The 17,327-nt window shown below is 41.5% G+C and overlaps 1 protein-coding gene across 9 annotated transcripts in view; it reads left to right on the forward strand.

The window, feature by feature from the left end:
• Positions 1-17,327, forward strand: part of TMEM225B (transmembrane protein 225B) — a 37,476-nt gene that overhangs the window by 14,873 nt on the left and 5,276 nt on the right. Inside the window, exons 1-4 of one of the 9 annotated variants that reach the window (XM_054560211.1) lie at positions 9,952-10,297; positions 11,864-11,969; positions 12,132-12,212; positions 16,257-16,467. In XM_054560211.1, the coding sequence (XP_054416186.1) occupies positions 12,201-12,212; positions 16,257-16,467 (223 nt within the window). In that variant the 5' untranslated portion in view covers positions 9,952-10,297; positions 11,864-11,969; positions 12,132-12,200. Of the gene's footprint in view, positions 1-9,852; positions 9,912-9,951; positions 10,298-11,863; positions 11,970-12,131; positions 12,213-16,256; positions 16,468-17,327 lie in introns of those variants that run through there. The other 8 variants (XM_054560212.1, XM_054560217.1, XM_054560214.2 and 5 more) reach the window with 8 other exon arrangements.

The raw sequence follows: 17,327 nt of genomic DNA on the forward strand, positions 1-17,327 counted from the left end.
TAGATTACAGGGTGTACACCCTCGGTGATATTAAGAGTAATGTATTTTAGATATTATGAATAATATCACAGGGTGTACCCACATGGTGCACATCCATGGTGATATTATGAGTAATATCTCTTAGATATTGTGAATTAGATTACAGGGTGTACACCCTCGGTGATATTAAGAGTAATATATTTTAGATATTATGAATAATATCACAGGGTGTACACACAGGGTGCACATCCATGGGGATATTATGAGTAATATCTCTTAGATATTGTGAATTAGATTACAGGGTGTACACCCTCGGTGATATTAAGAGTAATGTATTTTAGATATTATGAATAATATCACAGGGTGTACACACAGGGTGCACATCCATGGTGATATTATGAGTAATATCTCTTAGATATTGTGAATTAGATTACAGGGTGTACACCCTCGGTGATATTAAGAGTAATATATTTTAGATATTATGAATAATATCACAGGGTGTACCCACATGGTGCACATCCATGGTGATATTATGAGTAATATCTCTTAGATATTGTGAATTAGATTACAGGGTGTACACCCTCGGTGATATTAAGAGTAATATATTTTAGATATTATGAATAATATCACAGGGTGTACACACAGGGTGCACATCCATGGGGATATTATGAGTAATATCTCTTAGATATTGTGAATTAGATTACAGGGTGTACACCCTCGGTGATATTAAGAGTAATATATTTTAGATATTATGAATAATATCACAGGGTGTACCCACATGGTGCACATCCATGGTGATATTATGAGTAATATCTCTTAGATATTGTGAATTAGATTACAGGGTGTACACCCTCGGTGATATTAAGAGTAATATATTTTAGATATTATGAATAATATCACAGGGTGTACCCACATGGTGCACATCCATGGTGATATTATGAGTAATATCTCTTAGATATTGTGAATTAGATTACAGGGTGTACACCCTCGGTGATATTAAGAGTAATGTATTTTAGATATTATGAATAATATCACAGGGTGTACCCACATGGTGCACATCCATGGTGATATTATGAGTAATATCTCTTAGATATTGTGAATTAGATTACAGGGTGTACACCCTCGGTGATATTAAGAGTAATATATTTTAGATATTATGAATAATATCACAGGGTGTACCCACATGGTGCACATCCATGGTGATATTATGAGTAATATCTCTTAGATATTGTGAATTAGATTACAGGGTGTACACCCTCGGTGATATTAAGAGTAATATATTTTAGATATTATGAATAATATCACAGGGTGTACCCACATGGTGCACATCCATGGTGATATTATGAGTAATATCTCTTAGATATTGTGAATTAGATTACAGGGTGTACACCCTCGGTGATATTAAGAGTAATATATTTTAGATATTATGAATAATATCACAGGGTGTACCCACATGGTGCACATCCATGGTGATATTATGAGTAATATCTCTTAGATATTGTGAATTAGATTACAGGGTGTACACCCTCGGTGATATTAAGAGTAATGTATTTTAGATATTATGAATAATATCACAGGGTGTACACACAGGGTGCACATCCACGGTGTTATTAGGAGGAATATCTTTCAGATATTGTGAATAATGTCATCACAGGGTGTACACCCACTGTGATATTGGGGGTAATGTCTTTGAGATATTATGAATCATATAATCATAAGGTATACACCCACAATGATATTAGGAGTATTATCTTTTACATATTACGAATAATATCACAGGGTGTACACACAGGATGTACTTTCACGGTGATATTAGGAGTAATATATTTTAGATGTTATAATGTCACAAGGTGTGCACACATAGTGTACACCCACGGTGATATTAGAAGCAATATCTTTTAGATATTATGAGTAATATCACATTTTGTACACACAATGTCTACACCCCCGGTAGTATTAGGAGTAATATCTTTTAGATATTGTGAATAATGCCACAGGGTGTACATCCACATTTTTATTAGGAGGAATATCTTTTAGATATCGTCAATAGTATCACAGGGTGTACACCCACGGTGATATTAGGAGTAATATCTTTTAGATATTGTGAATAATGCCACAGGGTGTACATCCACATTTTTATTAGGAGGAATATCTTTTAGATATCGTCAATAGTATCACAGGGTGTACACCCACGGTGATATTAGGAGTAATATCTTTTAGATATTGTGAATAATGCCACAGGGTGTACATCCACATTTTTATTAGGAGGAATATCTTTTAGATATCGTCAATAGTATCACAGGGTGTACACCCACGGTGATATTAGGAGTAATATCTTTTAGATTTTGTGAATAATATCACAGGATGTACATCCACGGTTTTATTAGGAGGAATATCTTTTGGATATTGTCAACAGTATCACAGGGTGTACACCCATGCTGATATTAGGAGTAATATCTTTTAGATATTGTGAATAATGTCATCACATGGTGTACACTCACTGTGATATTAGGAGTAATGTCTTTTAGATATTATGAATAATATAATCACAGGATATACACCCACTGTAAACAGTCTGTGTAAACACTGTTACATGATAAATATCAGAAGCGACATTTCATCAATATGACAGTATGTAAACCTGTGTAAACACTTTGGTATGACATATATCAGAGACGATATTTCATCAGTATCACAGTGTGTAAACACTCTGTGTAAACACTGTGATATGACAAATATCAGAAGCGATACTTCATCAATATCATATATGTAAACACTCTGTAAACACCATGATAGGACAAACATCAGAAGCGATATTTCATCAATATCATAGTGTGTAAACCCCCTGTAATCACTGTGATATGATAAATATCAAAAGCGATATTTCATCCATATCACAGTGTGTATACCCCCTCTGTCAACACTGTGATATGATGAATATGAGAAGCGATATTTCATCAATATCACAGTGTGTGAACCCTCTGTGTAAGCACTGTGATATGATAATTATCAGAAGCGATATTTCATCAATATTACTGTGTGTAAACACTGTGATTTGATAAATATCAGACGTGATATTTCATTAATATCACAGTGTGCGAACATTGTGATATGATAAATATCTGAAGCGATATTTCATTAATATCACAGTGTGTAAACACTGTGATTTGATAAATATGAGAAGAGATATTTCATTAATATCACACTGTGAAAACACTTTGATATGATAAATATTAGAAGTGTTATTTCATTACTGTAGCCTTGTAGTATAGTTTGAAGTCAGGTAGTGTGATGCCTCCACCTTTGTTCTTTTGGCTTAGGATTGACTTGGCGATGTGGGCTCTTTTTTGGTTCCATATGAACTTTAAAGTAGTTTTTTCCAATTCTGTGAAGAAAGTCATTGGTAGCTTGATGGGGATGGCATTGAATCTGTAAATTACCTTGGGAAGGATGGCCATTTTCATGATATTGATTCTTCCTACCCATGAGCACGGAATGTTCTTCCATTTGTTTGTATCCTCTTTTATTTCCTTGAGCAGTGGTTTGTAGTTCTCCTTGAAGAGGTCTTTCACATCCCTTGTAAGTTGGATTCCTAGGTATTTTATTCTCTTTGAAGCAATTGCGAATGGGAGTTCACTCATGATTTGGCTCTCTGTTTGTCTGTTATTGATGTATAAGAATGCTTGTGATTTTTGCACATTGATTTTGTATCCTGAGACTTTGCTGAAGTTGCTTATCAGCTTAAGGAGATTTTGGGCTGAGACAATGGGGTTTTCTAGATATACTATCATGTCATCTGCAAACAGGGACAATTTGACTTCCTCTTTTCCTAATTGAATACCCTTGATTTCCTTCTCCTGCCTAATTGCCCTGGCCAGAACTTCCAACACTATGTTGAATAGAAGTGGTGAGAGGGGGCATCCCTGTCTTGTGCCAGTTTTCAAAGGGAATGCTTCCAGTTTTTGCCCATTCAATATGATATTGGCTGTGGGTTTGTCATAAATAGCTCTTATTATTTTGAGATACATCCCATCAATTCCTAATTTATTGAGAGTTTTTAAACAGCATGGTACTGGTACCAAAACAGAGATATAGATCAATGGAACAGAACAGACCCGTCAGAAATAATGCCACATATCTACAAGTATCTGATCTTTGACAAACCTGACAAAAACAAGAAATGGGGAAAGGATTCCCTATTTAATAAATGGTGCTGGGAAAACTGGCTAGCCATATGTAGAAAGCTGAAACTGGATCCCTTCCTTACACCATATACAAAAATCAATTCAAGATGGATTAAAGACTTAAATGTTAGACCTAAAACCATAAAAACCCTAGAAGAAAACCTAGGCATTACCATTCAGGACATAGGCATGGGCAAGGACTTCATGTCTAAAACACCAAAAGCAATGGCAACAAAAGCCAAAATTGACAAATGGGATCTAATTAAACTCAAGAGCTTCTGCACAGCAAAAAGAAACTACCATCAGAGTGAACAGGCAACCTACAAAATGGGAGAAAATTTTCGCAACCTACTCATCTGACAAAGGGCTAATATCCAGAATCTACAATGAACTCCAACAAATTTACAAGAAAAAAACAAACAACCCCATCAAAAAGTGGGCGAAGGACATGAACAGACACTTCTCAAAAGAAGACATTTATGCAGCCAAAAAACACATGAAAAAATGCTCACCATCACTGGCCATCAGAGAAATGCAAATCAAAACCACAATGAGATACCATCTCACACCAGTTAGAATGGCAATCATTAAAAAGTCAGGAAACAACAGGTGCTGGAGAGGATGTGGAGAAATAGGAACACTTTTACACTGTTGGTGGGACTGTAAACTAGTTCAACCCTTGTGGAAGTCAGTGTGGCGATTCCTCAGGGATCTAGAACTAGAAATTCCATTCGACCCAGCCATCCCATTACTGGGTATATACCCAAAGGACTATAAATCATGCTGCTATAAAGACACATGCACACGTATGTTTATTGCCGCATTATTCACAATAGCAAACACTTGGAACCAACCCAAATGTCCAACAATGATAGACTGGATTAAGAAAATGTGGCACATATACACCATGGAATACTATGCAGCCATAAAAAATGATGAGTTCACGTCCTTTGTAGGGACATGGATGAAATTGGAAATCATCATTCTCAGTAAACTATCGCAAGAACAAAAAACCAAACACCGCATATTCTCACTCATAGGTGGGAATTGAAGAATGAGAACACATGGACACAGGAAGGGGAACATCACACTTCGGGGACTGTTGTGGGGTGGGGGGAGGGGGGAGGGATAGCATTGGGAGATATACCTAATGCTAGATGACGAGTTGGTGGGTGCAGCGCACCAGCATGGCACATGTATACTTATGTAACTTACCTGCACATTGCGCACATATACCATAAAACCTAAAGTATAATAATAATAATAATAAAAGAAAAAAATAGATTAATGGGTAAATAAACCATAGTACATTCAAAAAAAAAAAAAAAAAAAAAAAAGCCTATCTGGAAGTCTCACCCTCCACTTTCTATTTACAATTCATTGGCCAGGACATTGTGACGTGGTCACACTTACCTTGAAAGGAGACTGGGAAATGCAGTTTTCGATAAAGACATATTACTGTCCAAATTAATATCAGGATTGTGTTATTTAGTTTAAAAGTTGAGCCTGAGTATTGGGTAAGCAACTAACAGCTTCTGCTACAAATCCTAGGCCCAATAGAAACATATTTGGAGGGGAATATACTTTTATAGATTTAAGAAATGACACATAAAACAAAAAAGAATAAAATTAATAAATCAAAAAAAAAAAAAGAAGTGTTATTTCATTAATATCACAGTGTGTAAATGCTCTGTGTAAACACTGTGATTTGATAAATATCAGAAGCAATATTTCATTAGTATCACACTGTGTAAACACTTTGATACGATAAATATCAGAAGCATTATTTCATTAATATCACAGTGTGTAAACAATGCGATATGATAAATTTCAGAAGCGGTATTTCATTAATATCATGGTGTGTAAACTCTGTAACATGATAAATATCAGAAGCGATATACCATTAATATCACAGTGTGTAAACACTCTGTGTAAACGCCGTGATATAAAAAATATCAGAAGTGATATTTCATTTATATCACACTGTGTAAACACTGTGATATATCAGCAGAGATATTTCATGAATATCACTGTGTGTAAATGCTCTGTGTAAACACTGTGATATGGTATCAGAAGCGATATAGCATTAATATCAAAGTGTGTAAACACTATGATACGATAAATAGCGATATTTCATTAATAACAGTGTGTAAACACTGTGTAAACACCGTGATATGAAAAATATTAGAAGCGATATTTCATTAATATCACAGTGTGTAAATACTCTGTGTAAACACCGTGATATGAAAAATATCAGAAGCGATATTTCATTAATATCACAGTGTGTAAATACTCTGTGTAAACACCGTGATATGAAAAATATCAGAAGCGATATTTCATTAATATCACAGTGTGTAAACTGAGAAATATCAGAACCAATATTTCATTAATATCACAGTGTGTAAACACTGGATATTATACATCTTACAGTGATATTTTATTCATATCACACTGCGGAGACACTGGATATTATAAATATCACAGGGATATTTCATTTGTATCTCTATGTATAAACAGTGGATATTATAAATATCATCGATATTTCATTTATAGCCCTATGTGGAAACACTGGATATTATATATGTCACAGCTAAATCTCATTTATATCTCTGTGTGGAAACACTGGATATTATAAATATCACAGCAAGATTTCAACTTTATTCCTGTGTGGGAACAGTGGATATTATAAATATCACAGCGATATTTCATTTATATCCCTTTGTGGAAACACTGGATATTTTAGTATTTCATTCATATCCCTATGTGGAAACACTGGATATTTTAATACTTCATTCATATCCCTGTTTGGAAACACTGGATATTTTAATATTTCATTCATAGCACAGTGTGGAAACACTGCATAGTATAACATTTCATTCATATCCCTGTGTGGAAACACTGAATATTATAATATTTCATTCATAGCATAGTGTGGAAACACTGGATATTATAATATTTGATTCATAGCACAGTGTGGAAACACTGAATATTATTTCATTCATAGCAAAGTTTGGAAACACTGCATGGTATAATATTTCATTCATTGCACAGTTTGGAAACACTGGATATTATAATATTTCATTCATAGCACGGTGTGAAAACACTGGATAGTATAATATTTCATTCATAGCATAATGTGGAAACACTGGATAGTATATTTCATACATAGCACAGTGTGGAAACACTGTATATTATAAATGTAACAGCGGTATTACATTAATATCACAGTGTGAAACACTGGATATCAGTAGTGATATCGATGATGTTAAAAACATAACACAGTGTGTTAACACTGCGTTATCACCCTGGATGTCAGTAGTAATATCATGGATATTATGAATAATATCACAGGGTGCTAACAGAGTGTGTTCACACCCTGGATATCTGTAGTAACATCGGAGACATTATGAATAATATCACAGGGTGTTAACACAATGTGTTAACATCTTGGGTTTCAGTAGTGGATCAGTATCAGGATATCATCTTGGATATCACAGGGTGATATTATTCATAATATCATGGATATTAATTGTATTAACACCCTGGATATCAATAGTAATACACTGGATATTATGAATAATATCACCGTGTGTTAACAACAGTGGATATCAGTAGTAATATTGTGGATATTAGGAATAATATCACAGTGTGTTAACACAGTATGTCAACACTGGATATTAGTAGTAATATCATGAATATTCTGAATAATATAACATAGTGTGTTAACACTGGATATTAGTATTAATATCTAATATGTGTTAGTAGTAATATCACAGATATTATTAATAGTGTCACAGTGTGTTAACATAGTGTGTTAACACTAGATATCAGCATTAATATCATAGATATTATGAATAATATCATGGTATGATAACACAGTGTGCTAACAAACATTGGATATTATGAATATCATAGGTAATATTAATATCACTGTGTGCTAACACTGAACACTATGAATATCATAGATATTAATATCACATTTTGCTAACAGTGTGCTAACACTGGATATTATGAATATCATATAAATTATTAGTATCACAATGTGCTAACACTGTGCTAACACTGGATATTATTAATATCATAGATATTAATACAGGGTGCAAACACTGGATATTATTATTAGCAAGTCACAGGGTGCTAATACTAGATTTTATTAATATCATAGATGATATTATTAACACATCACAGGGTGCTAACACTTGATATTATTAATATCATAGACATTATTAACACATCACAGGGTGCTAACACTGGATATTTTTAGTATCATAGATATTATTAATATTGCAATGTGCCAACATTGGAAATTATTAATGTCACAAATATTGGTAATAGCACAGTGTGCTAACACTGGATATTATTAATATCACAGATATTATAATATCACAGTGTGTTAACACAGTGTGCTAACACTGGATATCACTAATATGATAGATAATATAGATATTAGTAATATCACAGTGTGTTAACAGTGTGCTAACACTGGATATTATTAATGTCACAAATATTAGTAATATCACAGTGTGCTAACACTGAATACTATGAATATCATAGATGTTAGTAATACCACAGTGTGTTAACACAGTGTGCTAACACTGAATATCATTAACATTACAGATATTAGTAATATCACAGTGTGCTACTATTAAAATAATAGTGTTAATACTATTGACACCATATTATTAATATAATAGTGTTAACACTATGTTATTAATATGAGTGTTAATACTACTAACACTATATTTTTAATATGATAGTGTTAACACTACATTACTAATATGTGTTAACACTATATTATTAATATAATAATGTTAATACTATTAACACTATATTATTAATATAATAGTGTTAACCGTATATTATTATTATTATTTGAGACAGAGTCTTGCTCTGTCGCCCAGGCTGGAGTGCAGTGGCGCCAGCTCTGCTCACTGCAAGCTCCGCCTCCCAGGTTCACGCCATTCTCCTGCCTCAGTCTCCCGAGTAGCTGGGACTACAGGCGCCCGCCACCACGCCTGGCTAATTTTTTGTATTTTTTAGTAGAGACGGGGTTTCACCGTCTCTTGATCTTCTGACCTCGTGATCAGGATGGTCTTGATCTTCTGACCTCGTGATCCGCCTGCCTTGGCCTCCCAAAGGACTGGGATTACAGGCGTGAGCCACCGCGCCCGGCCTAACACTATATTATGAATATAAAATAGTGTTAACACTATATTATGAAACACTATATTATTATTATAGTGTAGATACTATTACATTATTAATAGTGTTAACACTATTATCATTAATATAATAGTGTTAATACTATTAACACTTTATTATTAATTATAATATTAATATACTAGTGTTATTATTAATATAATTATACTGTTAACACTATATTAACATAATAATTATTAATATAATAGTGTTATTAATATAATGTGTTAACACTATAATAGTGTTAATATTATAGTGTTAACACTAATATTATTAATAGTGTTAATCATGTATTATTAATATAGCAGTGTTAATAGTAACCCTATATTATTAATACAATAGTGTTAATGCTATTAACGCAATATTATTAATGTGTTAGCACTCAACACTATATTACTAACATAATAGTGTTAATAGTATATCATTAATATAATAGTGTTAATACTATTAACACTATATTATTAATACTATTATTATTCCCATTTTACAGAATAGAAGCCCAGGACCCAGGAAGGAGAAACAGGAAATTTATTCAAAGTCCCCATGCTGGTAATGGCAGAGCTAGGATTTGAATTCAGATCCCTGACGCTCTCTATTCCTCCGCCCCCACCCACCCGTGAGCGAGGCCGGTACTGTGGGCAGACGCCAGGGCCAGGTTTCCCCACCCTCCACCCGCCAGGTGTGCGGTGACCGGGGCGGCAGGTAGGGAGGTGAGCCCGCGTCTCCTCCGCAGAGCTGGAGCTGGAGCTCCGCTCAGAGGCCCAGGCTCAGTGGGCTCCTCCCCGGGTCGGGGCAACCCCCCGCCGGGGCCTCTGGGGCCAACGGAAGCTTCAGGAGCGCGGTGGAGCCTGGAGGGGCGGGCGAGGGTCCCACCGTGACCCGCCTGGAGGGCAGCCCAGCTCTGGGACGCGAAACCCCCTACGACGGTGCCGCAGGTGCAGGGAAGGGTAGAGGGGAGACCGGTAGAGGGAGGGGAGAGCAAGGTGGCCCCACAGGCTGGGAGAGGATGTGGGGAAGTCCCCCTACCCACCCAAGGCGGAACATCGCCTAACTGGCTGTGGGACGCCCGGGGCAGGGGCTGGGGGCGGATGGCCTGGTTAGGGCCTAGCTTGGGGTCTTGAAAATATCCCTGTGGCTTTGGGGCCACGGAAGGGCGGAGTCCTGGCATTCGGGGGAAAGGGCCGAGGAGGGTTGTCAACGGGAAGGAAACTCTGACCCTACCCTGGGTCAATGTGCAGTCCAAGTTGCCACAGATGACCGGAGGAAACAGTGGGAAGGGAAGGTCTCTTTCCCATTCCAAACCAGGATACCCTTCAGGTCGCCCACTTCCTTCATCCCCAGAGCAGCTGCCGGCTTTCCCGGGAAGCGCCAGGGCCTGGGAGGTGCGGGGCTGCAGCTCAGGCACTGAAGGGGGCCTAGGGTCCAGGAACCTCCTGCCAAGCCAGTGGTCCTCAGATGCTGGTCCAGGCACCACCACGGGTTACACAGCTTTTCTTACCTCCTGGTGTTATGGGTCCTTTTTTTTTTTTTTTTTTTTTTTTGAGACGGAGTCTCGCTGTGTCGCCCAGGCTGGAGCCCAGGCTGGAGTGCAGTGGCGCGATCTCGCCTCACTGCAAGCTCCGCCTCCCGGGTTCACGCCATTCTCCTGCCTCAGCCTCCTGAGTAGCTGGGACTACAGGCGCCCCCACCACGCCTGGCTAATGTTTTTTCGTATTTTTAGTAGAGACGGGGTTTCACCGTGTTAGCCAGGATGGTCTCGATCTCCTGATCTCGTGATCCACCCGCCTCGGCCTCCCAAAGTGCTGGGATTACAGGCGTGAGCCACCGCTCCCCGCCCATGGGTCCTTTAAAAAATAATAATTTGGCCAGACGTGGGGCCTCACGCCTGTAATTTCAGCACTTTGGGAGGTAAAGGTGGGAGGATCACTTGAGCCCAGGGGTTGCCTGGGCAACATAGCAAGACCCTATCTCAAAAAAAAAAAAATTAGCCAGGTGTAACGGCATACACCTGTAGTCCCAGCTACTCGGGAGGCTGAGGCAGGAGGATCGCTTGTGCCCAGGAGGCATGAATGCACCACTGCACTCCAGCCTGGGTGACACAAGACTCTGTCTCAAAAAACAACAACAAAAAATTGAATAAAAACCAAACCAGTGACAGTAGATAAGTTGCTTTGTTTTTAATGCTCTTGGCAAAATAAAAAGTTGGCAGTCGTATATTCCCCCATTCTCTCTCCCTTTCTCACACATGCACATCCCTATAAGAAAGCATTCTCTGGATCCACAGAATTCCAGATTTGGGAATCACTGAATTGAACTGCCGGCCATTGGTGGCTGGTGAGACTGTCCTGGCAGTGATGCAGTATTCTGGTCCCTGTGCCAGCACTGATGGGCTGTGGAATCCTCCACCAGTCATTCCCTCTCTCCAGCTCTCCAGCTCTGCTTCTGTACAAAAGGATCTTGTACAAATCCCCTCTTGTATTCAAATATCTATGATCTTTCAGCTTGGCCTATATCCGTGCTGGTCTTAAGTTGTGTATCCGAAGATGTAACCTTGTCCAGTGCTGGCACTAAGGGCTGCTTCAGGGAGGGCCCTGGCCTGGTGCCCAGGTAAAGGAGGACAAGGTCCTCATCACTGGAGAGTGGAGGGGGCAGTGGGAACGGGACAGATAAGAGGTAGTGCCCTGGGGTATGCCTGGCCCCAAAGTAACCCCAGGTTGTGAAGATGAAAGCACTGCATCATATAATGTGTTTCTGTGTCTCTCTCCCTAGTAGTTCCAAGAGCCTCTGAGTTCCTGTCTTTTTTCATCTCTGAATCCCCACCATTGGCCTACATTGGGAATGGGGCGACCTGTAAGTGCACAGTGAATTTTTGCTGAGGGAGTGGCTGGGAGGGCTGCATGGAGTGGACAGGACCAAGCTGCATTTTTCAGGGGATTGGGGTTTGGAAAATTTAGGGGAGCAGAATGGGCACCCCCCACCAGGAAGGAACCCAGGTGTTTTAGTCTGTTCTCATGCTGCTAATAAAGACATACCCAAGACTGGGTAACTTATAAAGGAAAGAGATTTAATTGACTCCCACCACATGGCTGCGGAGGCCTCACAATCATGGCTAAAGGTGAATGAAGAGCAAAGTCACGTCTTTTATGGTGGCTGGCAAGAGAGAGCTTGAGCAGGGGAACTTCCACTTATAAAACCATCAGATCTTGTGAGACTTATTCACTACCACGAGAACAGTATGGGGGAAACTGCCCCAGTGATTCAATTATCTCCACCTGGCCCTGCTCTTGACACATGGGGATTATTACAATGCAAGGTGAGATTTGGGTGGGGACATAGCCAAACCAAATCACCAGGTACAGAGGCCAGAGGAGCCTGGGGATGACGGTGATGTTCCAGGTGTGGAGGGAGATGTGGCAGGCATGGGGACAGGAAGGTTGGAAGGTTGGGGAACTTTATGAAGGGAAAACTGAGAAGATGAGAAAGGCTAGGGTTTGGGTGAAGGAGAGAAAAAAAGGTAGAAATAAAGGAGACAGAGATCACTTCTAGTCACATTCTGGTGGAGATGGGGTAGACAGGAAGAGGTGCCCCCTATCAAATGACAATGCCCAGTGTACTCCCATCTATACAGAGGACAGGATCAAGATGCAGCCATGACTCCTTTCCATTGAGTTCTAATACTAGAAGGACGCCTCAATGCCCTCTGGTCCAACAGACTTCATCATTTTAGAGAGAAGGAAGTGGAAGCCCTGAGGTTGGGGTGACTTGTATGACCCAGAGAGTGGATGGGAGATGGAAAGGGGAGATTTAAAGAGAGGGAAGGGCCGGGTGTGGTGGTTCATGTCTGTAATCCCAACTCTTTGGGAGGCCAAGGCAGGAAGATCACTTAAGCTCAGGAGTTTAAGACACCCCGGGCAACATAGTTAGACCCCTGTCTCTACAAAAAATTAAAAAATTAGCTGGGCGTGGTGGCATGCACCTGTAGTCCTAGCTACTCAGGAGGCTGAGGTGGGAGGATCATTTGTGCCCAGGAGGTTTAGCCTGGGCGACAGAGTGAGATCCTGTAGCTGAAAACAAAAAATAATAAGGAAAGAAGGGAATAATTCAATTTTTCAAGTGGGAAGAAGAGAAACTAGAGAATGTCAGAAAGGAAGAGAAAGTACAAACATTTTCAAGTCACTCTGACAGCATCGAAGATGAACATGTGTTTACCTGTTTATAACCAGGGTATTTGGGTGTGGGGGGTTCGGGAAGGGACCCACACCTCTGGCCTCTGCCATTAGGCTTGTTCAGCCATAGCCATTGGTAGCTCTCAGAGATGCCCCCTTCCCTGGCTGCAGCAAGTGTCTACATGGGCAAAGACGCTCCCTTCCCTGGCTGCAGTGAGGGTCTGCATGGGGATTGGGTAGAGGCCCCAGTGCCTGCACTGTGCAAGGTTTGCACAGGGTGTGGGAGCAGGGAAGGAAAGCACGCTCACTTTGGGGGCTTTGTGCTCTCTACTCCCCAGGCATAGCTTGAAAACCGTGATGCTGCCAAGCCCAGCCTTGCACAGGCAAGAGTCCCCAGGCCTGGCTTTGGGCAGGACTTGGAAAGAAAGGCTGTCATCTTGGAGTGCACCTCCCTTGTCACATCTTCCTTTCACCTCCTGATGCCCCCTTTCTGCACTGCCAGGTAGCCGGGGTCATCACAGTGCCACCTGGAGGCCTCTGGCCAGGCCCACCCTCCCTGCAGCTCCCATCACCGTCCCTGCTTCCTTTCTTCCCATTGCTGGATAACTCTCATTCCTCAGAGCTGCCAGGCTCAGCACAGACAGAGGGGAAAGCAGATTCGTTGAAACAATTTGTCCTGAAGTTGGGTGTGGCCTCCAGCCCCTTCTCCCACAGGGATATCTGAATTTTAGAAATCTGCCCTCCATCCCTGCCCTCCCAACTTTAACCAAGCACCTGAGTGCTCAGCACTGTGTTGGACACTTTGGTATGTGTTATTTCATTTGGTCCTCTCAGTGGGCAGGTGTTATAATATATCCTTCCTTATCATTAGGCAGGTGTTATAATCCTTCCTTTTCCAGATGGGGAAAGCAAGGTCCTGAGACTCTGAGCAAGTTCCCCAAGATCACACAGCTAGGAAGTGATGAAGCTGAGACAAGACCAGCCAGCACTTACCCACTACGGTGTAACTACTCATTCAAAAGATGACATCTTTTGAAAATTTTTATTCTTTTAGAGACAAGGTCTTGCTTTGTTGCCCAGGCTGGAGTACGGCGGCATGATCATAGCTCACTGCAGTATCTAACTCCTGGGCTCAAGAGATCCTCCTGCCTCGTCCTCCCAAGTAGCTGGGAACTACAGACAGGCACATGTCCCCATGCCTGGCTAATTTTTAACAATTTCTTGTGGAGACTGGTCTGACTGTGTTGCCTAGGCTGGTCTCAAAACTCCTGAGTTCATGTGATCCTCCCACCACAGCCTTCCAAAATGCTGGGATTATAGGCATGAGTCACCAGTGACTGGCCACAGAAGGAGACATCTTAGTGACAGATGGTGATGAAAGAGAAGATGGGTTTGGGGGAGGAACTCCATGTGATAGGGATCCTTCACTGAGGGCCCGGGCTGCAGGAGGCTCTATGAAACACCAGAACTCTTTGTAAAACTTCCTGTTTGTACATGACCTGCTCATTTCTCAGCAGGGGCTCCTCCTGCCCACGTGGACCCCTCCCCACCTAAACCCACAGTTCCTGTGGTCAGAAGGCCAGTCACTGAATAAGGGCACCTAAGGCCCCGGTCTGAATATCTCCCCTTGGTTCTCAGTCTGAAATCCCGAAAAGAAGACAGTTGACTGCAAAATAGGCTGGAGTTGTCCTTCTGATGGCCGGTAGAGGTGGCTGTTGATAGAATTGAAAGCTTAGGGCTGGGTGCGGTGGCTCACACCTGCAATCCCAGCACTTTGGGAGGCTGAGGCGGGTGGATCACCTGAGGTCAGGAGTTCGAGACCAGCCTGGCCAACATGGTGAAACCCCGTCTCTACTAAAAATACAAAAATTAGCTGGGTGTGGTGGCGGGCGCCTGTAATCTCAGCTACTCGGGAGGCTGAGGCAGGAGAATTGCTGGAACATGGGAGGCGGAGGTTGCAGTGAGCAGAGATGGTGCCATTGCACTCCAGCCTGGGCCGACAACAGCAAGACTCCATCTTAAAAAAAAAAAAAAAAAAAAAAAAGAATTGAAAGCTTAGTACTTTCGTTTTTTTATTTTAAATTTTTTTTTTTTTTTTTTTTTTTTTTTGAGACAAGGTCTTGCTCTGTCACCCAGGGTGGAGGGCAGTGGTGTGATCATGGTTCGCTGCAGCCTTGACCTTCCTGGGCTTCGGCGATCCTCTCACCTCAGGCTCCTGAGTAGCTGGGACTACAGGTGTGCAACGCCATGCCTGGCTAATTTTTGGTAGAGACGGGGTTTCGCCATGTTGCCCAGGCTGGTCTTGAACTCCTGGACTCAAGCGATCCGCCTGTCTCAGCCTCCCAAAGTGGTGGGATTGCAGGTGTGAGCCACCGCACCCAGCTGAAAGTTGAGAACTTTAAAGCTGAAGAGGCCTTGTGAATGGCCCAGTTCAACCTCCTCACTTTACCAGAGGAAGAAACTGGGGCTCAGAGAGGAAACCTGACATGCCCAAGATCACCCAGTGATTTAGCGACAGAAAATGTTTTATGCATTTTTTTTTTTTTTTTTTGGTCTGCTGCAGAGGTGTGTAGGCTGTAAAGTTAAGCAAAGAAATCATCATTTACTGAGCTTCACATGTGCGTCATACACAGCACTGACATTTCCCCAGCCATTGTCTCCTTCCCTCTGTGCTGCAGGAGAATTTGGGTCGGTGTCCCACCTCCACGATCACTTTTCTCTTACACAGGTGATGCTGACGTTAGAGGACAAGGACATGAAGGGATTCTCCTGGGCCATAGTCCCAGCCTTAACCTCCCTAGGCTACCTGCTTATACTGGTGGTCTCCATCTTTCCCTTCTGGGTGCGACTGACGAACGAGGAGTCCCATGAAGTCTTTTTCAGTGGCCTATTTGAGAACTGCTTCTATGTCAAATGCTGGAAGCCTCGACCCTTGTCCAGTAAGGAGGGATGGAGGCGGGGAGGAGAGAGAGGGAGATGGGGCCAGTGTCGGGACAGAGGTGGGGGGTGAAAGAACAGGGTGGGAGCAGAGAGGACAAAATCTAATTAGCTCAGGGCTGGACGCGGTGGCTTGCACTTGTAATCCCAGCACTTTGGGAGGCCAAAGCCAGAGGATTGCTTGAGGCCAGGAGTTCGAGACCAGCCTGGGCAACATAGCCAAACCCTGTTGCTACAAAAATAAGAAAATTAGCTGAGCATGGTGGCATGTGCCTGTAGTCCCAGCTACTCAAAAGGCTGAGGTTGGAGGGCTCCTGCTCGAGCCCAGGAGTTCGAGGCTGCAGTGAGCTGTGATCGTGCCACTGCATTCCAGCCTGGGAGTGAGAGTGAGGCCCTGTCTCAAAACAACAACAACAACAACAACAACAACAACAACAAAACACAAAAAATTAACCAGGCTTGGTTAACCCAAGGGTAGACTCTGGGATATCTGGGGCTTCAACAGCAACTTTGACTCCTTATCCCACTGCCAGCTGCCCACCTCTGCCAGCTCAGGAGGGTATGCAAACTCATTTTCACATGGGTCTGCATCATGCCAGCAGTCAGAGAACAAATCACCCTGTTATCAGACTCTGGCTCTGCTAATTTTGGTCTATTTCACTACTTCTGTTGTTGTCGTTGCTTTTAGAGATGGGGTCTCACTCTGTTGCCCAGGCTGAAGTGCAGTGGCATGATCATGGCTCACTGCAGCCTCCAACTCCTGAGTTCAAGTGATCCTCCCGCCTCAGCCTCCTGAGTAGTTGGGACTACCTGTGCTCACCATAGCTCCCAGCTAATTTTTTAATTTTATGTTTTGTAAAAA

The sequence above is a fragment of the Pongo abelii genome, chromosome 6 (assembly GCF_028885655.2).
Source record: "Pongo abelii isolate AG06213 chromosome 6, NHGRI_mPonAbe1-v2.0_pri, whole genome shotgun sequence".
In the NCBI taxonomy this organism is placed as follows: Eukaryota; Metazoa; Chordata; class Mammalia; order Primates; family Hominidae; genus Pongo; species Pongo abelii.